Raw genomic sequence first — 27,345 nt, forward strand, 5'->3', positions numbered from 1 at the left:
ATAATGATAAAAAGAAAAGTTATGAGATGACCGTGAATACATATAGCAACTTAGTTTACTTGTCAAGGAGACAAATATTAGGAAAGTATTTTTAATATTCCTATACCAATAGCAAAGCATTGGGGTTAGAATCACTGAAATGACGGTCAACGATAAAGAAGATGAAAGTTGAAAAAAGATGTTAAACAGGTAGCTGAAAAATAAGTAATGAATACAGGAACAAAAAAGATGAAACCACAAAAACTGCTACTGTCAGAAAGGGAAGATGTGTTAACGAACAATGAGCAAACAAGATTGGAATCAATTAAAAACGGTAGAACATAAAAGAAATAGTAACTGTGACATGTTAACATAAAAACTAATGGTAGACAGGGGCGTCTGGGTGGCTCAGATGGTTAAGCATCTGACTCTTGATTTCGGCTCAGGTCCTAATCCCAGGTTCATGAGATTGAGCCCAGCAATGGGCTCCACACTGAGCGTGGAACCTGCTTCAGATTCTCCCACCCCTCCCCTCCACTTATGCGCTCTCTCTAAAAAAATATTTATATAATAAAAAAGCTAATGATAGAGCATAAAATAATAAAAGAAGATAAAAAGGCAAAGATACAAAAGTCAATGTAAGCAGAGTGACTTTAACTGAAGATGAAGTTAAATGAAGATGTGAGGAATCGAGACGCCAGAGATAAAAAGGCTTATATGCTCTATCTATAAAGCTAATAAACACTTGCTTACTGATTTCTCAAAGTAATATGTCTCTCTGTTCCTTTTGGGATGTTGGCTTTGTAAACACTCCATCCCCTTCCCTAAAGTTATATTTAACATAAAAATTTTGGAAGAGTGAACAATGATATCCAAGGTAGTATTACACCTTAGAAAATTGGATGACATAAAACATATGTAACATAGCTGTTAGCTTTAAGGTTGGGTCTGTTACAATGGAACTGCATGAAATGTTAGATTATTTCAAGACTGAACGTACAATTCTGAAGTCATTATTACACTATATCCTACCAATAATTCATTAACTATAGAATAAGATATATTTTCAGGGGAAAAATATAAATATAAATCAGCATATTTTACTATGATAAACTCAACATAATAATAATCCCAAAGTATTACTTTATTGAGCTTTATAATCTCAATGCCCAGAGTGTGTGTTATACATTAAACATGAAGTAAAATTGTAGAACAAAATACTTATTTACCTTTAACCTGGTTTTTAAAAAAGTATCACATTTTATGGTGAAGTTGTAATGAACAAAAAACAAACTATATCCATCTGCCTCCCTCTAATTAAGATCCTAAAAGGATAGAAACACAAAAACACAAAATACTTGCTGGCATTAGTATAGGGTATCTATCAATTATCTGTGACAATCATGAAATATAGTCTTTGATTTTTTTTTTCTTTCTAATTCGAAAATAATCAAGACAGAAATTCATTCCTTGGTTGATAACATACTTCTGTGTCTACCATGGACCAGGCAATATGCCCAAAATTTTGTGATAAAGATCTGGTTAATGGGTTATTTTACATTCTGAATATTTTAATTACTCTTACAAAATCATCTTTTTTAGGGGTTTAGGGAGCTGACTAAACCTTGGAGTTATTAGAAACAATAGCTTTTATAGAAACTGTTGAGAAACAAGTAGAGTTTTCAGTGTTACAATGAGAAAATCCTGAAACAGATCTTTGACCTTATACTAAAGATAATTTACTAATACGTCTAAGTTAGCTTGTATAGGTGATAAATGAATCTTCTGGCATTTTCCTCCGATCAAATGAATTGTAGAAATACTAAATTTATCTGAACAAAGATAAAAAGCCAACCAGGAGAGATGTCTGCAAGATGGAGGAAAAAGAAGCTCCAGAATTTATTCCCTCACAGGAACATTAACTTATATACATGGTCCAAAAACCCTTTATGAGACCTCTAGAAACCAGTTAGAAAGTTGCAGTACCCCAAGCAAGCTCCAAGCCAAAAAGAGCCAGAAATATGTAAGAAAAACTTTCATTTCAACTATATCAATCCCTCCCCAAGATGGCACAGTTCATACTCATGATGAAAAGCTCAACCTGCAGCTTCACCCATTGGAATTATGTCCAACATTCCTGTTTTTTGGGGTGAAAGGAGCTGTCAAAGGGACAAGTTTTTGTGTTGGCCAGACTTGGAGCACTGATGGAACCAGCATATACTGGATGCCTAGAGGCTACAGAAAACACTGGCTTGTTTCAGGACTAGAGTACTTGAAGCTCTTGAAAAAGAAACCAATTAAGTCTTTCATTGGGAAATTACAAGCATAAGTCCGAAAAAGATACACCCCAATAAAAGGTATTAGAGTTACCAAGAATCTCTAATGAAGGTCTTCCCCTCAATTAAGCCAATTCAGAGACACTGGAAGAGGTGGTTGTTTTTATCAGAGGCAAAATCTACACACACACACAAAATTAAAATGCATATTAAAAACTACAAAGTACCTCCCGCCCCCAAAACCAAGAAATTACAGTCCAATTCCAATCAAAGGAACAAAATCAAGCTCTAGAAATGACCTTAAAGAAGCAGAGATCTATGAATTACCTGACAAAAATGCAACATTAACTGTCTTAGGGAAACTCAATTTGTTACAAGAGAACACAAGGAAAACAACGAGATGAAATCACCATGCATACACAAAAAAAGAATTAATTAGCAAAAAATATAAAAAAGAACTAACCAAAAATTCTATAAATAAAAAGAATGCAATAACTGAACTGAAAATTCACGAGGGAACAATAGACTTAATCAAACAAAAGAAAGAAAATAAACCCAAAGTCAGGCCATTTGAAATTACTGAGTCAGAGGCAATTTTTAAAACGGAAGAAAAGTGAAGAAACCCCAAGACACTTATAGGACACCACCAACCCTACTAATATATGCACTTAGAGGAATTCCATGAGAACAAAGAATGTGGCAGACAGCTTCTCTGAAAAAGTAATGGCCAAACACTTCCCAAATGTAAGGAAGGAAATGGATATCTAATTTTAAGAGGTTTGAAGGACTCCAACTACAATGAACCCAAAGAGGCTGATACTAAAACACACTATAATCTCTGTCAGAAGTCAGAGACAGAGAGAATCTGGAAAACAGCAAAAGAAAAATGACTAGTCATGTACAAAGGCAGCTATCCTAAGACTATCAGCAGGTTTCTCAGCAGAAACCTTGCAGAAAGACCAGAAAGAAGTGGGATAATATATTCAAAGTGTTGAAAAAAGTAAGTGCCAACCAAAAACAATGTATCTAGCAAAATTGACTTTCTAAATGAAGAATAAAGACTCCCAAGGATAAACAAAAGCTGACAGTTCATCACTACTAGCCCTGTTTTACAAAAAGGAAGTCCTTCAACTTGAAAAAAAAACGAAAAGAAAAAGATAAAAAGGACTGTAAATACAAAATCATGTACAAATATAAAACTGTTTGGTAAAGGTAAATATATGGACAAATACAGGATCCTGTAATACTGTAATGGTGGTGAGTAAATCAGTCAGGTAGATGTGAAAGATGAAAACATTTTTTAAAAAACTATAAATAAAATTGATACAAAACATAAAAAGACATAATTTGTATCTTCAGTGAAAGGGGGGAAAGATGTAAAGGAGTTTTTGTATACAATTGAAATTGCTATTAGTTTTAAATAGATTATAACTATAGTACAACTATAAGATGTCTTCTGTAATTCCCATGGTAACCAGAAAGAAAATGCCTAGAGAAGATATACAAAAGAAAACGGGACAGGAATCACAGCATGTCACTACAAAAAATATCAATGAAACACAAAGGAAGACCTCACAGAGAAGGAAAAAAATAACTAAAAGACATACAAAACCCATAAAAATGGGGATAGGAAGTCTTCTTTATCAGTAATTACTTTAAAGGTATGTGGATTAAACTCCCCAATCAAAAGACACTGAGTGGCTGAGTGGATTTAAAAAAAAAAAAAAAAGATAAGACACAGCTATATGTTACTTACAAGAGACTCACATTAGATAGAAGGATATACACAGACTGAAAGGATGGAAAGAGACATCCTATGCAAATAATAACCAAAAAAGAGAAAGAATGATTATATATATACATATATATATATGGCTATATATATATATATATATATGTGTGTGTACACACACACATATACATAGAAAAAAGAAACAAGTGACACATTATATGATAAAAGGGTTAATTCGCCAAAAATATATATTATAAATATATATGCACCTAACAGAAGAGCAGCCAGATACATTAAGCAAATAATGACAAAGAACTAAAGAGAAAAGAAAGATAGTAACATAGTAATAATAGGACATTTCCATATCCCACTTTCAATAATGGGAAAGAAAACCGATTAGGAAACACAGGACCTTAACATTAGACCAAATGGACCTAAAGACACACACATGACATTATACCCAACAACAGAATACACATTTTCTCAGTTGTACATGGGACATTTTCCACAGGAAAATATACCATAAAGTTAGTTTTAACAAACTTAAGGAGACTGAAATCATACCAAGTATCTTTTCTGACTACAACGGAATGAAGCCAGACATCAAAAGCAAAACAGGAGTATCTACAAAATACAGGAAAATCAAACCGCATATTCCTGAATAACAAATATGTCAGAAGAAAAAATCCGAAGGGAAAGCAGAAAATATCTGGAGACAAAGGTCAATAAAACACAACATACCAAAATGTATGGAATGCCACAAAAGCAGTATGAAAAGGGAAATTCATAGTAGTAAATGCCTATAGTAAAAAACAAAGACCGCAAATGAACAACCTAACTTCAGACTTTAAGAAATTAGAAAAACTCACTCAAAGTTCATCAAAGGAGGGAATAATAAAGATTACAGCACAATTAAACGAAATAGAGACAGAAAAATAAAAATTCAACAATTTAGTATTGGTTTTTGGAGACTATTAAGAATATCAACAAACCATTAATTAGACCAAAAAAAGAGAAAATGCTCATAAAACAAAAGTCAAAAATGAAAAAAGACACATTATAACGGATGCCATAAGAATAAAAAGGATCATAAGAGACTGCTGTCAACAACATATGCCAAAAATTGGATAACTTAGAAGAAATGAGTGTATTTCTAGAAACATAATTAACAGAACAGAATCATGAGGAAATAAAAAATCCGAAGCAACCTGAAGCAACCTGTAACTGGTAAAAAGACTGAATCAGTAATACAAAACTTCCCAACAATGAATAACCCAGAATCAGATAGTTTCAATGGAGAATCTACCAATGATTTAAAAAAAAAAAAAAAAAAAAAAATTTAACAAGAACCCTTCTCTAACTCCTCCAAAAACCTGAAGTGAAGGGAATACTGTGAAACTCATCCCATGAGGTCAACATTACCCTGATACCAAAATAAGACAAAGAAGAAAAGAAAAATACAGACAAATATCCCTAATGATTATTGATGCAAAAACCCTCAATGAAATACTAGGCAGTTAGAATTTAACAATACATTAAAAGAGTTATATCATCACCAAGTGGATTTTATTCCTGGAATCTAAGGATGCTTCACCATACAAAAATCAATCAATCCAACACAATGAATTACCAAAATTACAAAAATAACATGATCACCTCCACTGACACAGAAAAAGCATTTGACAAAAATCAAGATCCTTTCATAATAAAAACATTCCATAAACTAGACAAGGAAGGAAATTACTTCAACACAATAAAAGCCATATATGAAAAGCCCAGAGCTAAGATTATACGTAATGGTATAAAACTGAAAGCTTTCCCTCTAAAATCAGGAACAAGGCAAGGATGCCCACTGTTACCATTTCTTTTCAAAACAGTACTAGAAATCCTAGACAGAGCAATTAGGCATCCAAAGTGGAAAGGAAGAAACAAAATTATCTCTGTTTGAGGATGATATGATCTTATGTGTAGAAAACCCTAAATTTAGACCCTGTAAAAAAAAACTGTTAGAATAAATCAAACTAAGTAAAATTACAGGATACAAAAGTCAACCAATGCAAAATCCAGTTGTATTTCTATAAACAGTGAACAAAAGGAAATAAAAAAATATTCCCATTTACAAAAGCATCAAAAAGAAAAAAATACTAAAGAAACTTAACTAAGGAAGTAGACTTATGTAACAGTCCCCCTTATTTGTGGGGACTCTAAGGGGACTCTAAGGACTCCAACAGATGTGTGAAACCACAACAGTACCAAAACCTATATATATATTTTCCTATTGATACTTTTGATAAAGTTTAATTAATAAATTAAGCACAGTTAAGACAGTAACAATAACGAAATAGAACAATTACAATATATTACAATAAAAGTTACGTGAATGTGGTCTTTCCCTTAAACTACCTTATTGTACTGTACTCAACCTTCTAATGATGTGAGATGATAAAATGCCTATGTGCTGAAATGAAATAAGGTGAATGATAGATGCCTTGTGATGTAGTATTAGGCTACTATTGACCAAAATCTGACAACACCGAAGAATCATCATCTGCTTCCACAATGCAGTTGACCATGGATAACTGAAAACACTAAAAGGGAAACAATGGATAAAGAGAACAATGAAAAATATACAATGAAAACTATGAAATACTGCTGAAAGAAACTAAAGACACAAATGTAAACATGCTGTGTTCACGGTAAGACTTAATATTGTTAAATGCCCATTCTACCCAAAACAATCTACATATTCAATTCAAACCCTACTGAACTGGCATGTTTAAAAAAAAAAAAAAAAAAAATCTAAAATTCATATGGAATATCAATAGGACCCAAACAACAAAAACAATCTTGAGAAAGAAAACAAAGCCAGTCTCATACTTCCTGACTTAAAACATCTTACAAAGCTACAGAAACCAAAACAGTAATGTACTGGCATAAAGACAAGACATAGATCAATGAAACACATCAGAGAACCCAAAAATAAACTCACATATATGGTCAAATAAACTGTGGCATAGATGCCAAGGCTATCCAATGGGGGAACAAGAGCCTCTTCCACAAATGGTGCTGGGAAACCTGGATATTCAAATGCAAAAGAATGAAGTTGGAGCCTTACATCTTATACTACATTAAAAAAAAAAAAAAAAAAAGTTAACCAAAATGGATTAAAGAACTAAACATACGGGGGGCCTGGGTGGTTGAGTGACTTGATTTTGGCTTGGATTGTGATTTCACAGTTCATGGGATCGAGCCTCATGTGGGGCTCTATGGTTACAGGGTGGAGCCTGTTTGGGATTCTCTCTCTCCCTCTCTCTCTGCCCCTCTCCTACTCACACACTCACTCACTCACTCTCTCTCTCTCTCTCTCTCAAAATAAAGAAATAAACATTAAAACAAATAGGGGCGCCTGGATGGCTCAGTCAGTTGAGCATCTGACTTCGGCTCAGGTCAGGATCTCAGAGTTTATATGTTTGAGCCCGACATCAAGCTCTCTGATGTCAGCATAGAGCCCACTTCAGATCTTCTGTCCTCCTCTCTCTCTGCCCCTCCCCAACTCATGCGTGTGCACGCACACGCACGCACACACACACACACACACACACACACACTCTCTCTCTCTCTCTCAAAAATAAACATTAAAAAATAAATAAAGACCTAAACATAAAACCCAACATTACAAAACTCCAAAAATAAACATAGGGAAATAGCTTCATGACACTGGATTGGGCAATGTAACACCAAAAGCACAACTAAAACCACATAAAACAAAAGCAAAAATAGACAAATGAGACTACAGTGAACTTCTGCACAGCAAAGGAAACCATCAACAGAGTGAAAAGGCAACATATATAATATGATTATTCCATCTCCTGGGTCTGACTAAACACTCCACCTCAGGAAATAGAAGAACCAGGGATTGAGACTGGAAGACAGCAGAGGGGCCACAGGATACCTCTCAAAGACAGGAAAAACAGAAGGAGAGAAAGCAAGTAAGAAAGCATACAAAGATCACAACCTGAGGTGGCTGTTTTAATTAATATTAAATAACAAACATTAGCATGGCCATGGGAATGGAAAGGAGCAGCAAAACAGAGGTGAAAAGAGTATGAGTTCTTCAAAGACTGAGAAGTGACTAACAATGAAGACAGACATAGCCATAAAGATGACATAGCCAGAATGCATAGCCTCAAAGGAGCAGGAATTTTTATGCTGAGAGAATAGTAACAGTCCAGAACCATCAGTGGAGAACAAGAATAACAATGTGTGGGAAACGAACAGGTCAGGCTTACTGTACCTGTAACCTAGCTTCTGTATCTAGTGATACAGAAACTATTCTTGACACTCATCACTTTTCACTCCTTATTTTGTTTTAACCTTGCTGAGAAATACAGACCTGGAAATTTATTGTGGGCTTTCAGGACACATCTCCTGATTTTCTCCCTTCTCTCTGACTGTTCTTCACAGACTTCCCTCCCTAATCTGGAAATGTTTATACTCCCAGGGACCAACCATTAGACACTTTCTCTTTTAAATTTCTCTTTGAACCATCATCTTTTTCAAGGCAATACCTGATGACTTCCAAATGTCTCTTTCAGCATAGTTTAACTCTGCTTGAGAATCTATTCCAAGTTTTCTGGCTATCTTCATATTAGCTCTTTAAGAAATTTACTGCTTGAAAAGATAAAGGCCAGATGATTTAAATATCATAGGAAATACAGAGGTACAGTAATACAAAGAAAGACAACTTAGCCAAGATAAGTCACAAAGGATGACTAGGAGATGACAAAAAAATACAAGGAATATTACAGGTAAGAAGGGAATGAGTAAAGGCACAAGAGCCTGAGAACATCCTATGACAATTTCAAAGATAAAGTTCAAAACAGGACTCAAAAATATGAAGCGGAAGGGAGGAGCCAGATTATGAGAGACTTTGAATTCTGATTTTAGTCAGCCGAAAAGTAATCTAATAAAGGTGAATGATTTTCACCTCATAAAAATGCACATATACTCCATCTTGCAAAAAATTTCAGAGGCATCACATACTATTTATAAACCACTAGATAAAAACACATTCAATACAAGTCCCTGAAGGGTTTAAGCACGTCAGTGATTAAGCCAAATTTGCCTTTATGATAATTCTATTTTGTAAATTGGGATCAAAGCTGGCAAAAGTGGAGGCAGGCAATCCAGTTAGGTGATGACTACTGTAATACACCAGGGAAAGAAAGCAGCAGGAATGAAGAGAAGGAAACTAATGTAAGAAATATTTAAAAGATGTAGCATGTAGGGGGTAAATGAATGGAAAGAGCTAAATGCCTAGGTTTCTGTTATGGGCAACTGGGTAGAAGGTAGTGCTACAATCTAAAATGATAACAAAAACAACCACCACTCATTAACCTGCATTAACCTATAGTGAATGGTTTTTGTAAGTTGTGTCCTTTAATCCTTACAATTATCCTAGCAAGAAGATTGCAGAAGCCAATAAAGGATCCAGTAAATCAGAAAGTCCTGCTTTTAAATAATTTAGGGGAAATAGCATCTATTTTCACTACATCTTTTAACTTTGAATCCCATTTATAGCCAGCAAGTTCTATGTAATAAAGTACACCATCCCCATTAATGTTTCTTAAAACCTTTTTAGGGACACATAAGATATAATGAATAAAATGCAAAATTAACATAGATTCTAAACAACATTTTATTAGAGTACCTGAACAAAACCAGCCAGGTTTTGCTCATTCTGCTTTCTGAGAAGACTCAGCCAGAGGCAGCTCATCTATTCATTAATTCTTACCATTAACCAGAAGCACAATACCTTCTATTTAAAATACAATGTGTAAGTTTATATGATGCTTCATCTGGTAGAAAAGTAGACCAATTCAAGCCACTTTAAAGCCTAACACTTTTCATTAGCTCCTATGTCTATCAGAAGAAAACCCAGGGCTTTTCAGTAGTGTCGAGGCCTTTCACTTGACTACTTCACTTTGTCATGCCTTTCTGCTTCCAGCTACATTTTTTTTAGCACATCTCCTCCCATCTCCTAAATCTACATTCCAGCAATACTGAACTTCCTACAGTTAAAAGGATTTGTTCTACCGTCTTCCTTGGTTCCAGGTGTTAGAAAAGTTTTCTTCCTGCCCAGAATACTATGATCCCTACTTACACCAAGTAATTCTCAAAGACTCAGCTTAGATATCACTTCCAAGATTATTACATATCCCTTCTCTGATCCCACAGCAACCTGTACCTACTCTAAATGCGCCTTATTATAAATGCCAATTATTTAGATGGTAGGTTCCCTGAGACACATGACCAAATAACTTCTTTACAGTTATATCCTCAGGACCTAGTAAATTATGAAACTTTAATAAAGGTCCTTCAATTTCTCTTCTGGTATTATCTACATAACAGTGTCAACCCTATCTTTTTCTCGTATTTAACCATAAAGGGAAATACCTGTCAGAATACTTCCCAGTTTCAGAAAAAGGAACCCTTGTGCACTGTTGGTAGGAATGAAAACTGTGTAGTCACTGTGGAAAACAGTAGGAGGTTCCTCAAAAAATTTAAAATAGATTACCATATTATCCAGTAATTCCACTACTGAGTATTTACCCAAAGAAGATGAGCACAGTAATTCAAAAAGGTAAATGCACTCTATGGTTACTGGAGTATTATTTACAATAGCAAAGATATGGAAAAAATCCAGGTGTCAATTGACAGATCAAAGGATAAAGGTGTGGTACATATATAATGGAATATTATTTAGCCATAAAAAAAATGAAATCTTGCCATTTGCAGAAACATGGATATATCTGTAGGGCATAAGGCTAAGTGAAATAAGTCATTCAGAGAGAAACAAATACAATACAATTTCACTCATACACAAAATTTAAGAACCTCAACAAAGAAAAAAGAGACAAATAAACAAACAAAAAAACCAGACTTAACTAAGAGAACAAATTGATGGGGGCGAGGGGAGGATTAGTGAAATAGGTAAAGGGGATTAAGAGTATACTTATCATGATAAGCAATGAGTAATGCATAGAACTGTTGAATCACTTTACTGTAAAATATAAAACTATGTTAATTACACTGGAACTTAAAATGGAAAAATATGAGCATTTTTTTAAACAAAAAATACCTCCCAATTTCATAGGTTTTAACAGAAGCATAAAAAGAATATGCAAAGGCTCAATCTGGAGAGGAACACAGTTATCAGAACCTATAGGAGAGGATACTGAAAAAAGAATTATCTCTATTGACTAAATAGATTTTTTTCCAAATTTTTATTTAAATTCTAGTTGGTTAACATACAGTGCAATACTGGTTTCAGGAGAATTCAGTGATTCATCACTTACATAAATACCCAGTGCTCATCACAAGTGCCCTTCTCAATACCCATCACCCATCTAGCCCATCCCCCACCCACTTCCTTCCATCAACCCTAAGTTTGTTCTCTATTTTTAAGAGTCTCTCGTGGTTTGTTTCCCTCTCTTCTCCCCCCCCCCATATGTTCGTTTTGTTTCTTAAATTCCACACGAGCAAAATCGTATGGTATTTGTCGATGAAAGAGATTTGTATCTTTAGAATGTACTTCCAGATGTTATTTAATCCATAAATGCTGTTATACACGTTAAATATATCTAAGTTGGAAGTTACACAGAATTATTTTTCCCATTCCATACAGAAAATAAAACCATCCAAGCTAGATCTCAATTTCTGACTTCTGGTTCCACATGTAAAGAGCTAGAAAGCTGCTACTCCAATCAAACAACAGGTAAAAATCTGAACTGACAAAAAATTAACAACTCTTCTTCGGTTATTGGAAGAGGAATGAATACAGGGCAAATTGCTGCCCCAAAGACTGGAGAGAGAGAGGCAAATACACGCAGCCATGGTTTACTGAAGCAGAGAACAGGAAACCATCAGCAGAATCTGTGATGTGAGAGGAAAACCTAAACTGCAATTGACAAATTCCTGGAGGCTCACCACAGAAAAGTCTAATAGTTAAAAACTCCCAAAGGGACCTAGCCACAGCAGAGCCCCCACAATTTTGTGATATTTACCTCAAAAAACTCAACCAGGCTCTCACAGCAAATGCTGGAGAAAAATCCCCTCATGCTTCTAGCAGGGGAGGAAAAAGGAAACATTTGAGATAGATCAGAGAATTTATAACAAGACCTATCCTCAGGGGACACTAGTTATCCAGAGCCTAATCTGCCAGGTATTATCAGAGCCTAAGTGGCCTGTGTACGGGAAATATCCAACTCCAGCCCACTCTAGTCATCCTGTTCCACTTAAGAGGGGAGGAAAAAAAAAATGAAAGTTCACAATCCAGAGGCATAGCCAGGCTCACTAGAAGACTAAGACGTAAACAAAAGACTACAGAACACTTCCCTTCCTCCTACACCACAATACCATATTATTAAGGCCTATTTATAGCAATTCCTTTTACCTGGGAAATCACATCCAGCTATCTAGAAATATTACAAGGCATACTAAAGGCAACAAAACACTGTCTGAAAAGACAGCAAACACAAGAACTAAATACAGCAGGGATGTTGGAATTAACATACCAGAAATTTAAACTATGATTAATATCCTAAGGACTCTAATGGATAAAGTAGACAGCACAAAAGAACAGCAGAGCTATGTAAGCAGAGAAAAACCAAAGACTCAAAAAAGAAAAACCAGAGTTCAAAAACACTGTAACAGAAATGAAAACTATTTTTGATGAGCTTAATAATGAATTGGAAACAACTGAAGAAAGAAATCCTGAACTTGAAAATATACCAAAAGAAACAGAACTGAAAAGCAAAGAGAAGATTGGCAAAAACAATACGCAAGGACTTGTGGGACCTACAAAAAGTGTAACATACACAAAGTGGGAATATCAGAAGAAAGTGACAGAATCAGAACTGAAACAATAATGACTAAGAATGTCCCCAAATTAGTATCAGACATCAAACCACAGATCCAGGAAATTCAGAAAACACCAAAAAGGATAAATGGTAAAGCAAACAAAAAACACCCACCAAAAAAAAAACAAAAACAAAAACAACAAAAAAAACCCCACACCAAAACCAAAAAACTACACTTGGCATATCATTTTCAAACTACAAATAATCAAAGATAAAGAAAAAATTTTGAGAGGCGCCTGAGTGGCTCACTCGGCTAAGTGTCCAACTTCAGCTCAGGTCATGATCTCACAGTTTGTGGATTCCATCCCCATGTCAGGCTCTGTGCTGACAGCTCGGAACCTGGAGCCTGCTTTGGATTCTGTGCCTCCCACTCTCTCTCTCTTCCCCTCTTCCACTCACACTGTCTCCCTCTAAAAAATAAACATTAAAAAATTAATTAAAAAAAAAAAAAACAATTTTGAAAGAAGCCAAGAGGAAAACAACTACAGAAGAATAAAGATAAAAATTACACCTGACTTCTCAGAAACGATGCAAGCAAGAGAGTGGAATGAAAAAGTGTCAAAGAAAAAAAACCCCACCAACCTAAGAATTCTATACCTTGAGAAATCATTCTTCGAAAGTAGAAAATAAACAGACTCTCAAGCAAAAAAAAAAAAAGGGGGGGGGGGGAATCTGTTGTCAGTACATTTGCCTTGCAAGAAATTATTAAGAGAACTTGTTTAGACAGAAAGGAAATGATATAGATCAGAAACTCATTATCTATATAAGGAAAGACTACTACCAAAGGAATAAGTGGAAATAAAATAACTTATTTTTCTTAACCTTAATTGATATGATAACAGTTTGTTCAAAATAATAATGCCAACAATTTATTCAGTTATGAATATTTATGTGTGTAAAATTTTAAATACATGTTTATATATGTGAAATAAATGACAGCAATGATAAAAGGACAGAAGCAAGGAATATTATAAGGTACTCCCATTCCCTGTGACATGTATAGTGTTACTTGAAAGTAGACTAGGTTAAGATATAAATGTATACTGCAGACTCTAAGACAACCCCAAAAAGAAAAGTTAAATGAAAAGTAACTAACTGATCTACTTGCAAGTGAGAGAAAATGGAACATTATACAATGCTCAAGTAAAACCACAAAAGGAATAAAGAGGATAGAAGACAAAAACAGGAAAAAAAGAGCAAGAGCAACAAATAGACAACAGTAACAAAAATGTTAGGTACTAATCCAACTAAATCAATAATCACTTTCAACATTAGTGTTCTAAATGCATTAACTGAAAGACACAGATTGCCAGACTGGATAAAAAAAATAACATCCAGGGACGCCTTGGTGGTTCAGTCAGTTAAGCATCCAACTTCGGCTCAGCTCATGATCTCAGTCCTAGGTTCAAGCCCTGCGTTCAGCTCTGTGCTGACAGCTCAGAGCCTGGAGCCTGTTTCAGATTCTGTGTCTCCCTCTCTCTGCCCCTCCCCTGCTTGCACTCGGTCTCTCTCTCAAAAATAAACATTAAAAAAAATAAATAAATAACATGCAACTATACATTGTCTACACTTCAAATATAAAGATACAGATTAAAAATTTAAAAAGGTACTGTGCTAACAATGAAAAGAAAGCTGGGCAGACAGGGAAGACTTCAAAAGCAAGGTGAGTCATCAGAATTAAAGAGGGGACACAACATAATGATAAACAGTTCAATTTTCCAAGAAGACATAATGATCCTTAACATCTGTGCACCTAACTAAAAGGCATCAAACTAAATAAGGCAAAAACGGATACAACTACAAGAAAAAATAGATAAATCCACCATCATAGCTGCAAACTTCCACACCCCTCTATCAGAACTGGACAGATCTAGCAGGCAGATAATCAGTAGAGACATAGTTGAACTCAACAGCACCATCAATCAATTAGATATAATTGACATCTCTGGACTACCTCATCCAACAACAGCAGATTACACATTTTTCTCAAGCTCACACAGAAAATTCGTCAAGATATATCACATTCTGGGCCATATGATATACCTTAACAAATTTAAAATAACAGAAATCATACAATGTCTACTCTTACACTACAATAGAATTAAGCCAAAATCAGTAACAGAACAATAACTGGAAAATCTCAAAATACAAGGATATTAAACAAGTCAACAAAGAAATCCCAACAGAAACCAAAAATTCTTTTCAACTAAATAAAAATGAAAACACAATTTATCAAAATTGTGGAATGGAATGCAGTGAAAATAGTGCTTAGAGAGCACTAATTATTAGAGCACTAATTTATTAACACTGCATGCATGTATTACAAAAATAAGAAAGAACTAAAGTTAATCATTTATATTCCCAGCTTAATAAACTAAAAAAGAGCAAATTAAATCCAAAGTAAGCAAAAGAAATAATATTGTAACAGAAATCCATGAAATTGAAAAATGGAAACCAATAGAGAAAAATCAACATCAAAAGTTCTCTGAAAAGATTAATGAAATCAATACTCCTCTAGCCAGGCTAACTAAGGAAAAAATAGAGGACATGAATTACTAGTATCACAAATGAAATAGGGGACATCACAACAGATCCCACAAACATTAAAAGGATAAAAGATATACTACGAATAACTCTATACCCACAAATTTGACAACCTAGATGTAACTGACCAATTCCTTACAAGACCCACTCTGCCAAAACTCACAAGAAATACACAACCTGATAGGCCTATATCTGATATGAAAACTGAATAAATAAGTAACCTTCCAAAACAGAAAGCACTAGAACCAAATGAATTCACTGATGAATTTTACCAAAAATTTAAGAAATTGTACCAGTTCTTCAGTCTCTATCAGAGGATACAAGCTGTAACTCCAGAGTCTAATCTGATTAAAAGGCTCAGCTTTAAAAATAACAAAATCTTGCCACTTAAGACAATATTGATGGACCTGGAAGGTATTATGCTAAGCGAAGTAAGAGAAAGACAAATACCATATGATCTCACTTACAAGTGGAATCTAAAAAAAAAAAAAACAAAAAACCAAAAACAAATGAACACGTTTAAAACAAACAAAAAGCAGAAAAAGATCCATAAATACAGAGAACTAGTGGCTGCCAGAGGGGTGGGTGAGAGGGGAAAAATGGGTGAAGAAGAATGGGAGGTACAGGCTTCCAGTTACAGAATAAGTCACAGGGATGAAAGGTACAATATAAGGAATATAGTCAATAGTTCTGTAATAGTGTTGTATGGTGACATATGGCAGCTATGCTTCTGGTGAGCATGGCATAATGCAGAGTTGCTGAATCACTATGTTGTATACCTGAATCTAGTGTATCGCTATGCATCAACTATATGTCAATAAATAAATAAAATGCAAATTCACGAAATTAAACTTTACATACCTATAGAAATAAATATTTTGGTTATTGTTTGTGTTTTAAGAAGGCTCACTTTTATTATCAAATGACAGAATGCATGTGGAGTACTGAGCACAGTGGTTTATCATATGCTAAGTGCTCAAGATGTCAGGTGCTACTACATAAATAAGTTCTCAAATATATATCAGTTATTTCCACATAAACTGATCCCAGAAAATTCTTCCAACACTTCTGCAAGGGAATTAAAAAGGCAGAAATAAACATTTTGCATTAACTTCAGAATTTCACTCTTTCATATATTATTTACTTATTACCTCTTGCAGGCCAGGCACTCTATCATTAGGCTTCCATACTAGTATTAAATGAGTCAGACAACAATGAAATCAATTAAGTCAAATGACATTAAATCCCAAGATGACAAATGTAACAGGGTAAAGGTAACAGAAAACAAAGAACATGACAATTCTTTGTTGAAGTTGGTCAAGGAAGGCCCCTCTGATAAGACATCATTTGAGCAGAGATCTCTGGGGCAAGTGAAAGGAAGCCATGGGGATATCATAGAGAAGGGTCGCAAACAACAGGCACAAGTCTTTTTTCTTTTTTTAATTTTTTTTTAACGTTTTATTTATTTTTGAGACAGGGAGAGACAGAGCATGAACAGGGGAGGGTCAGAGAGAGGAAGACACACAATCTGAAACAGGCTCCAGGCTCTGAGCTGTCAGCACAGAGCCTGATGCGGGGCTTGAACTCACAGAGCGCGAGATCATGACCTGAGCTGAAGTCGGACGCTTAACCGACTGAGCCACCCAGGCACCCCAACAGGCACAAGTCTCAAGAACAACAAAACATTAAAGGCAAAATCATAAAGCCAGTGTATATAAAGATAAACAAGAGAGATGGGAAGGCCACACAAAGTGAAAGCTTGTACAGGGCTTGAAGATCTTCAGATTTTACTCTGAGACATATAGGAAGCCCCTGAAAAGTTTTGAGCATAAATAACGTGGTTTAACTTCAATTTAAAACAGATCACTCTGGCTGCTACCCAGAAAATACAATGAAAGGGGCAAGGATGGAAGCTGCAAGACTACCAGGGAAACAATTTCATTCTTCTGGCACAAGATATTGGCTTTAAATCAGCATGATAAGGTGGAAATGGTGTAAATAAAGTGGTACAATTAAGAGATTTTCAAGATGGAGGCAACATGATTTGCTGATAACTTGAGTAAGACAAAGATAAATTAAAGATGCTTCCAAAGTTTTCGATAAGCTGGAAGAAAAAAAAAAGACTTCCTACTAATTGAGGTAGCAAAAAGATTACAAGAAAAGTAGTTTTGAGAGGATGAAAATCAAGACCTACCTTGGACTTGTTAAGTTTGAGAATCAGACATTCAATTATTGGATATATGAGTTTATAATTCAGAGGGTAAGTCAGAGTTAGAGATGAAAATATGAGCTCTTACCTGGAGAGAAAAAATAATGATGGCCTGAGACCTGGGTCCTACCAACATTTACAGAAAACTAAGTATTTATTTCAATTACGGAACCATAAATCAGTTGATATGGTTACCCTTGTTCCATTTTCTTAGTCATACACTCATACGCGCAGCCTAAGCACTGAAGATAGGGTTGGAGAGTAACTACCAAAGGATGAGAATTCTGAAGTTGCTAGAAATTGCTTTGTAATCATTAGAAAAAATTAGAGTCTAAATTAATATGTACAAAAATATTCCACTATGTGGTATATATGAATTTTTTAAAAATACAGGGCGACTATTCATACAATTGGATAAAAAGATCTGGGTTATTGTGTTAGTTCTATTTCTAGGCTAAACTATAGCATGGCATGCAACTGTTAAAGATTTTTACTGTTTTTCTGCAACCTAGGGAATAGGCAACACTAGGTATATTCTTTAATTTTATAATTACCATTTAGAATGCACCCAAGATGTTCCGTAAAGGATGCCAAATGTAAATGTGTCTCCAATTGCCCCCCAAAAAATCATTCTTCAAGATGTTGCCATTATTCAAAGATCCTAGGATAATTCTTAGGTAAAACCAACAATCCTTCATTATCTATTTTGTACATCAAAACTCATACAATTTTGGTAGAATAAACTGGACCTACTCACTTTACTAAACCACTGTCTGGTTATAGCTTCCACAGGTATAGTAATTTATGAAATGGGGATGGACACGAAGACAGAGCTGTATTACAACGATTATATCTGGAAGCTTAGACGCCGTTATCAAGACATCATGTTAGGTCTAATTCCCAGCTATTCTACCTTAATATGATCAAGTTAAACAGTACGGCAGCTTGCTGAACTCAACCAGAACTGAGTACCAGAGTTTCATCTGGAATCTTGTGACACATATCTTACCATGTTTCACATTCTTGCTATCCTTCATTTTTACTACAAAATGCCAAGCTTCATCTACTGTTTTCTATTCTTTACTATTGATTCATCCCATTAATCTACTCTACTAAGATCTCTAGAAAAATATTTATAATACAGGTTGTCCCTAATCTTCAACTGCTTTATATAATGGTTCCTCAACCTCTTAGCTTTCACTAAAGCCTGGTTTTACCCCAAAAGGCACTGCTTATCTTGCATCCCTTTTATGTGAGGATTCCATAAACAACTAAAACCCGTAAATCCACTATTATTCTTCTAATTCCTTGTATTTAAAACAATGTCCATCAAAACAAAATAAACACAACACAAATACAACTTACATTTGAAAATCATATTATCTACCTGAATACGTTTCCTCTGGTAAATTATACCCATATACTAAAGGCTCTATTTTGCCCCCATTTATATCACTGGCATGCTGACTTCAATGTCTGTGTTCATGATCTACCCCAACACTTTAGCCCCCTCTTACCCAAAATACTTACTTGACTTTCTTCAGAAACCTTCACCTCCTCTCTATGTCAATCACTACTGTAGGCATATTAAATATCCAACCCCTGATCATTATCATCTATCCTTATAAAAATTTCACTTACACTAAACTATCTCTCTGACCTATCAAGGCTTTTTATAACCAGCCTAACACCTCTGTCTGGCACCACAATATATCCAATCATGGCCATCACCAAAGACTTACACATTCAACTTACTTCAGTGTTAACAACCTATGCACATGCCACTAGTAATTCTGTCCCATCTGTTCTGCTAATACCCAACCTTGAAATACCATGCCTCTTTTCTGGCTATTAAAGAAATTCTTTAAACTCCAAGTATATGTTCCCTAACCTCAACTAACCACTCAGTAGCATGAGACTCAATAATATTTGGTCTACTTCTTCATCCATTCTGCCCAGACACTTTCCAAATTTGCACAGTCTTCTCAAATTCCCTAATCAAACTCTGTGTTCCACAAAAACCTATTAAAACATGTTTCTTAGAAAGTTTCATGCTCACAAAACTAGAATAAAAAAATAACTGCATTAGGATGGCAATTATCAAAAACAGATAGTTACAAGTGTTGATGAGATTATTAAAAAAAAGTATAGAGGTTCCTCAAAAAATTAAAGAATTAGCATATGATCCAACAAGCCTACTTCTGGGAATATGCCCAAAGAATTGAAAGCAGGGTCTCAAAGAGATATCTGTGTTGTCCTAAACATGTCATGAAAGTAATCCAAGTGTCCATTAATGGGTGAAAGGATAAACAAAATGTTATATACATATAGCAGAATATTATTCAGCCTTAAAAAGGAAGACAATTCTGACAAATGCCACAACAGGATGAAGATTGAGAACATTATGCTAAGTGAAATAAGCCATCACAAAAAGACAAATATAAATAATTCCACTTATATGAAACAGAGTAGTCAAAATAGAAAGTAGAATGATGGTTGCCAGGAGGTGGGGAGAAGGAGAAATTGGGAGTTATTGTTTAAAGGATATAGTTTCAGCATTGCAAGATGCACAGAGTTGTGGAGAATCTACACAACAATATTAATGTACTTAAATACCACTGAATTGCACTTAAAAAATAATGTTACCTGTATTTTATCACAAAAAAAAAAGGATGAAAAACGTTACATGGACACATAAATTTGAGAAATACATTTTACAATCCCTTCTTGGAGATTCACAATGTACATCAGCACTTTAAAGTATTCCACTATTTTCAGTAAAGAAACCTGTTTAATTCTGTAGTTCCCAAATTTATTCAACAATTGAACCTCCTTTTCAAGAAGTGTCTACTAACATCTCAAAGGAGAAATAAACAGTGGTGTAGCAGACCTATACAAATTTACTGAGAAAATACTCCAAGTAAAAATGACCTTTGACTGGGGCACCTTGGTGGCTCAGTCAGTTAAGCATCTGACTCTTGATTCTGGCTCAGGTCAGGATCTCACGGTTCATGGGATTGAGCCCATGTCAGGCTCTGTGCTGTCAGTGGACTCCAATTGGGATTCTCTCTCCCTCTCTCTCTGCCCCTCCCTCTCAAAATAAATAAACTTAAAAAAAAAAGACCTTGACTTCCCCTATTCTCATCTGCAAACACATTTAACATTACATAACCATCTTTATATCTTTCTTCTAGTTTAAGATAGGGGTCTCTGCTCTTATTCCAAAGCAATCCCTATACCTATATACTTCATTTCAACCCTTACTATCTCAAAAACCTTGCTTCAATAATTACCACCTTCCTGTTACCTTACCTTAAACTTCTTAAATTCTTACAACTAGTCACTGAGGTCTTAACTATTTCACTTTCTAAATACTTTTCTTAAATCCAGAGAACGTTATCTTGAATTCCTATTCACTGCCCTTCTTAGGGCTGTCACTGACTGAACTGCTGAAGCCCTGGTCACCTGCCACCACAGACTTCAATTCTGTTTCTCTGCTGCCAAAACTATTAAAAACCTGTCTAACAAGGTTACTACCTCTTCCTCAGCAAATTCTTTATTGACTCCCAGATACAGGCCAAGGCCCTTCACATATGCACATGCCACATATGAGACAGGCCAAGGCCCTTCACATAGCTGGCAAGGCCCTTTCTATCAAGTGTTATTTTTCACTTTCCTACTTATGATCTAAAAATCCTCAAATGCCTACTGTTTCCTACACTCACTATGCAGCTTTATAACTTTACCCATGCTTCTGCCTAGAACAATTCTGACTATGCTTCTGGCTACCTAAGTTCCAGTTACACTTCAAGATTTAATTTCGCCTTCCCTGGCCACCCCTATTTCCCTGCCACCTGGTTTAGGTTCCTTTTGAATACCTAGGTAACACAGTATTCCTTAATGTTCCTGTTGCATCCTCAGTATAACTCTACCAAAAAGATGATTTGCTTCTATGTCTTTCTACTAGGTACACTGTAAAATTATCTGGGTTAGGGACTAATTATTATGCATCCAGCATCACCAGCTGCTTTATACATAGTGAGTATTTAATAAGTGATTGTTAACCTGACTCTTTCCCCTCTCTATTTCTCCACAACTTCTAGGTGACCAAAAAGACATTACAATACAGGAGTATACAATTATCCACTTAAAAGTAGAAATCTAGTACCATGTTACCAAAGTTTAGAGGTATTTATTTGGTAGGAAAAATAGTAGGCACAGTCCTCTCTCCCAATTTATTTTTTAATGTATTAGTCTCTTATAACTGGAAATTATTGTCAAATAACATGACACCTTTAAAGCAATCTAGGTTAACTTAAAAAACACCATAGCCTCAACCAAGTTACACTTACATTCGGCTAGCTTCGATGTTGTCAGACTGAGGTTCTCCTGGCGATCTGTAAAATGCAATTGAGGAAAGTTAAGCAGAATATTCCATATTCCAAAAAGGGCAGACATGTTATTTTAGAAGACAAATTTGAAAACAAGATTTAATTGTTAACAGTTTTAAAAGTAACTAAAGATTTCAACAGAAGAAAAAAGCGATCAAGTCAGACTGCCATTCAACACATTTATTATAAAAGCTGGACTAATAAAAAAGTCAGCACATTGTTTTTAAGGAAAACTGTAAACACTATATTTAGATACCAACATACAAAGCAGTATAATAAAACATAATTATTCACAAAGTCAATATTTATAATAAAAACATACAACTACGAAACTTTCTACAGCCAACTACTAGTTATCCATAATATCAAAAGTATTCACTGGTATTCACAGTCCCAAACTATATTTAGATCAGGGGTCAGCAAACTATTTCCTCGGACAACAAACTAAGGCCTGGGCCAGGCGCCTATTGTTGTACAATTTTATTGGAATACAGCCACACTCATTCATTTACATATTGTCTATGGCTGCTTTCAAAACACTACAAGAGCAGAGCTGAGAAACTCTGATAAGGATATATAGCCCACAAAGCCTAAGTATTTATTATCTGGCCCATTAAGAAAAAGTTTGCCAACTTCTGCTCTAGATAATTTAAATTTAAATCTAATAGCCTTGGGAATTTTGAGACACTTTAAGTCAGATTTACCATTCTAATCATGATTATCTTGGTTTAACAATGAAATTAACTTTCCCTGAAAATACACTGGCAAGATGCACTACGTATCAAAAGTGTACCAACTGGGGATATTAAAATTTTACTACCGATAACTGTGAACTGACTTCAGTTATAAATAGTTGCCAGTTACACCAAAAAGTATTTTATTTTCATTTTGAGATATGAATCAATTTTGCCTATTCCCACCATGCTGTTAAAAAAATAAATTCCTGTGATCCTATTCAGTTTCATCAACACTATTGGTCAGTGTATACTAAGGTGAATCAACATAATATTGATTTCTAACATTCAAATTCTCAAGATTTTTAGAGATCAAAAGCTAAATATCTAAAATGACATTATAAGGACTTGATTTGTGAATTTATCACTGACTTGAAATTTCTAATTCTGAACTTTAACAAAAGAATCTTAAATTCAGAGCCACCAGCAAAATAAAAAAAGAAAAGAAAGAAAAAGAAAAAAACAACAAAAATGAACAGTTTTCCACATTTCTTAGCTTTTAAAAATCTCACTTCTTTACCAGACTTTCAAAATTACCCCTCACTGTAGTTCATTCAGAGTCCAAGGACAAGAATGCCAAAAAAAAAAAAAAAAAAAAAAAAAAAGACTCCAGCAGCTCAAATATTTTAGCTCCTCTTTGCAGTATATTTACATTTTCAATTTTGCACAAAGTTATATTAGAACTAAACATTGGGGCATGCTGGAGGTGGCAGTGACTTGGCACTGACACAAATGCAAAAATTTCACTCCACCCTCTCCCCCAGGGAGCAAGCAAATCACCTTTGTGACACACCTGGTCTCCACCAGCCTTGTGGGTAAGTACCCCAAGATTGCTTCCAAACTTGTTTGTATGTCTCAGACAGAAGAGCTAAAAACTGATGATAACCCCATGTACCAGCTGACTCATTTTTGAAAGTGCGACCCTCCAGCATCAGATGTCATACTGTAAGGAGGCAGAGCAGGCTTGCAAAACAAAAAATAAACCTGCTGGCACTAAGGGAAGAGAGGCAGATTAGAAGCTTTCAAACACGTAGGCGGCAAAACTTTCAAAATTAACAGGGAAAGAGAAAGAGAGAGGGAAAAAAATGAGGACACAATGACAGGAAAATTAAAATACTACTGCAAAAAGGTAAGACACAAGCAAGAAGGAAAACAAATTCGAGTCTTAGAAGCACAATATATAACTGCTGCAAAGTTTTGAGAAATGAGATAGACGTTAAATACATCATCAAATGGTAACTACACTCTGTTTTCCAATCTCTGTTCCCTAAACAAGAGAATATGTAAACATTAGCATCAAACTGTCAGCAAATTATTATATAGTTAATACATATTCAAGTGAGCTACTAAAAACCATTTATAGTCAAACCAAGCAATTTAAACCAATTCGGTCTAACAGGACAAAAGAATAAGAAAGGATTGAAAGAGTATTACCCAAAAACAGATCTATCCTCAGTCTCTTAAACATGGTTAGCCCAAATTGTTTTCTACTCAAAATGGAAATGGTTTTTTAATTAAGAGAAAAGTGAATATACACAGAACTAGCAAACGCTTTTCTTGCAATGAGTAATAACAGTATATGTCTGAATAAACTTCTAGTCATTCTGCTTATATTTCTGTAATATTCTAAATAATTTACCAAAAAAAGTCCTAAAATTATGATTCTGACTCTCAAACTATGAAATATCTAACATCTAGCATTAGTTTCCAAGCTTTACTTTGGCCACTAAAGCATTTTTATTCATTACTGTCAAGTTTTTGGAAGTAAGGATCTAGTACATGTTCAGGATATTATCAATGGGGAGAAAAAAGAAAAAGTACTGACTTAAGTTAACCTAGTTTGTCAGAATAACAAACCAGAAAAGACACTTTAAAATAAACAATAAGTAACATTAGAAAATAAAAAATAAATCTTGGAAGAGTCTCAATTTTAGGTCTTGATTTGGATCACAGAAAACTGATCACAAAATGCCTACTAATCTAGATAGTGCAGCATGAGCCAGAACATTCAAATGGAGGCTCACTTCCAATAATAATGGGTGCAGCTTGTCCAGCCAGCAAGCCACTCCTTTTACCTCCACGATAACTATCTAGGAGAGAAAATTATACCAGTTTTATTGAAGTTGTAAAAATTTCTAGTATTTTAGTTAAAACTCTTACCACATAAAAGGCACATCTTAAAATGCACACTGAGAATTTTTTTTATAGTTTTTATAATGTTCAAACAGGTTTATTTAAAAACATGAAATTTTTGAGAAATACTTTCTTGTTTACTTATAGATAGATCTGGGGTCGGGAGAAGCATAAAATATTTTAGGAAGGATATTTAAATGGAGAAGCACATTACCACTTAAGCTCTACTATTTGCACTATTCCTGCCAACTATAATTTTCTTCATTTCTTACAAAACATATTTTACTTTATAATAACAGCCTTTTAAAGGCTGTAAAATAACATTCAAAATTACCTTTTACAAGCTGTGGCCATTCGGTGACATCAGGGTGATCACAGCTTTGAGTCACTGATTAAAAACAGGTAGTCACACCAGTCTAGCTGCTAACTTGATCTGAGCGTAGGTTTAATAACTCTAATAAATTAAACAAATCTTTAGTTAGAACACTTAATATAAATCCAATTCACCGTTCAAAAACTTATCTTCAAAGCTTCAAATCAGGTGTCAATTCAACATTCATCAGAAGAGTAATTATTATAGAAATGTTTTTAAGGACTATTTTCCAGATTTTCTTTCCTTAAATGATCTCTTCACTTGATAAAGTGTGTATTTTTACAGAGTGTTACAGTTTACACAGCACTTTGGTCAACAGTGTCTTGTTTGAGACTTCAGGACAACTTCAGCTCTACCTAATCAGGGCAGATACTATAATAAGAATTTAAGGAAAAAACAAAAACCAAAACAAATTAAGCAGACTTAGAGTGATTAATTGACTTGCCCAAGATTTTAGAATTAGTGTTGAAGCTAGGATTAAAACTCAGATCTACTGACTTCCTATCCAGGGTTAGAATTTTTTGGTTTGATTTAGTTTTTACTATACAGAGTTTCCTAACTTCAGTATATGCAAAGATTCAGAATATGGATTGAGATCCCACTATTATGGCAACTGTTTAAATCAGACTAACAGTCATAGAGTTTTCCAGGTAGTCAAATGCTTAATGGTCACACACACACACACACACACACACACACACACACACACACCCAAAGTCTAGTCCTACTTACTCTACATTAAGTAGGGTAATCTAACAGCCCAAACCCCTTGGGTACTCCATGAAAAAGCGTTCTATTCTTTCTCAGCCATAAATCCACTAATATTCAATTCCATAAAAGAGACTGGCAAGATACAAAAACATGTTCTCCTCCCTCAACCTAGTATCTTTTGATCCCCTTACTTGGCTTTAGCACAACTTTCTTGATTGTCATGGTTCAAATTTATCAGGCATCCTAATCCTATATAGTTCTGGCAAAGACATACATCTGAAATATCCCTGTATTGAGAACTCATTTTGTGCAACTAGTTTTTCCTCTGTTTGATTTCCCTACCAAACTGTATATCCAGGCCAAATCCAAAAAGTGAACTAAGGAAAAATGAGAAAATTAAGAGGGAGGAAAAAATACCCTTGATAGTTGACACCTCTCCAAAGTAGCAACAAACAACCACAGAAGGTGGTTACCAGCATGGACCCAGAACCCAATATAAAATAGTAAGGTATCTGAGAACACCAAGAGAAGAGTTGAAATATCAATCTTGAGTCCATACCTCTACAGCAGCCTATGAACTTGGGCTTCAAATTCAGATAAGGGTGAGGGTTGGCCTTAGTATATACAAGTAACTTTAGGGAACTCCAAATATATGGGACTTATATGCCCTGGACAAAACAATCCAATTTTCCAGATTTCCCTATCATAGCTACCTGTCTCCTTATGAGAGCCTAGAACATTCCTGAGTTTACATGAGAAAAAGGCAATGGCGTCCCTGAAATGAACAATGTTCCCTCTTGGGTTCCCTCTGATTTCAGAACCCCCAAAGAAGTCTAACTTTCCAACCTGTAAACATAATATATGAGAAAGTTAAAATACCTCGAGTGATCAACTGAGGTAAATTAATTCATTAAAGAGCTATGTGTATTTTACTGAGCCAAGTTCTCTCTACTGGTCCGCTTTTATATGAGGTCCAGTGTTTAACAGAGCACAAATAGGGTCCAGAGCCAATCTAGATTCAAGTCCTTGTTTGGTCACTTACTAGATGGCAACTCTTGGGCAAGTTGTTTAACCATTCTGAGCCTCATTTCATTCATAGAGAGAAGACAATAGTAGTGTCTATTTCAGAGGGCTGTCCTGAGGATGCACAAACCAATATATATTAAACTGCTCAGAACAGTGCCTGGCACATAGTAAGAGCTTAACAAATGGAAGCTATTATTAACTCACAACTTAACAGCCAAACCTGTCCCCTTCAATCTTCTCATGCATAAGATTTCACTTTTCACAGCATACTAACCTCTTCTAATTTCTTTCAGAATCTCATTTCTGTCCCTTATAG

The 27,345-nt window shown here is 34.9% G+C and overlaps 1 protein-coding gene across 10 annotated transcripts in view; it reads right to left on the bottom strand.

Annotated features, from left to right (window-relative positions):
* Nucleotides 1-27,345, bottom strand: part of UBE3A (ubiquitin protein ligase E3A) — a 92,128-nt gene that overhangs the window by 47,003 nt on the left and 17,780 nt on the right. For 3 of the 10 annotated variants that reach the window (XM_042988290.1, XM_042988287.1, XM_042988288.1), the window contains exons 3-5: nt 25,254-25,373; nt 23,567-23,779; nt 22,014-22,058 (exon numbers count right to left, since the gene is read on the bottom strand). The exons of 1 other annotated variant lie outside the window; for it this stretch is intronic. In XM_042988290.1, the coding sequence (XP_042844224.1) occupies nt 22,014-22,058; nt 23,567-23,718 (197 nt within the window). In that variant the 5' untranslated portion in view covers nt 23,719-23,779; nt 25,254-25,373. Of the gene's footprint in view, nt 1-6,976; nt 7,063-17,646; nt 17,750-22,013; nt 22,059-23,566; nt 23,780-25,253; nt 25,374-27,345 lie in introns of those variants that run through there. 6 more of the 10 variants (XM_042988294.1, XM_042988289.1, XM_042988295.1 and 3 more) reach the window with 6 other exon arrangements.

This window comes from Panthera tigris, chromosome B3 (genome assembly GCF_018350195.1).
Source record: "Panthera tigris isolate Pti1 chromosome B3, P.tigris_Pti1_mat1.1, whole genome shotgun sequence".
NCBI classification, from domain to species: Eukaryota; Metazoa; Chordata; class Mammalia; order Carnivora; family Felidae; genus Panthera; species Panthera tigris.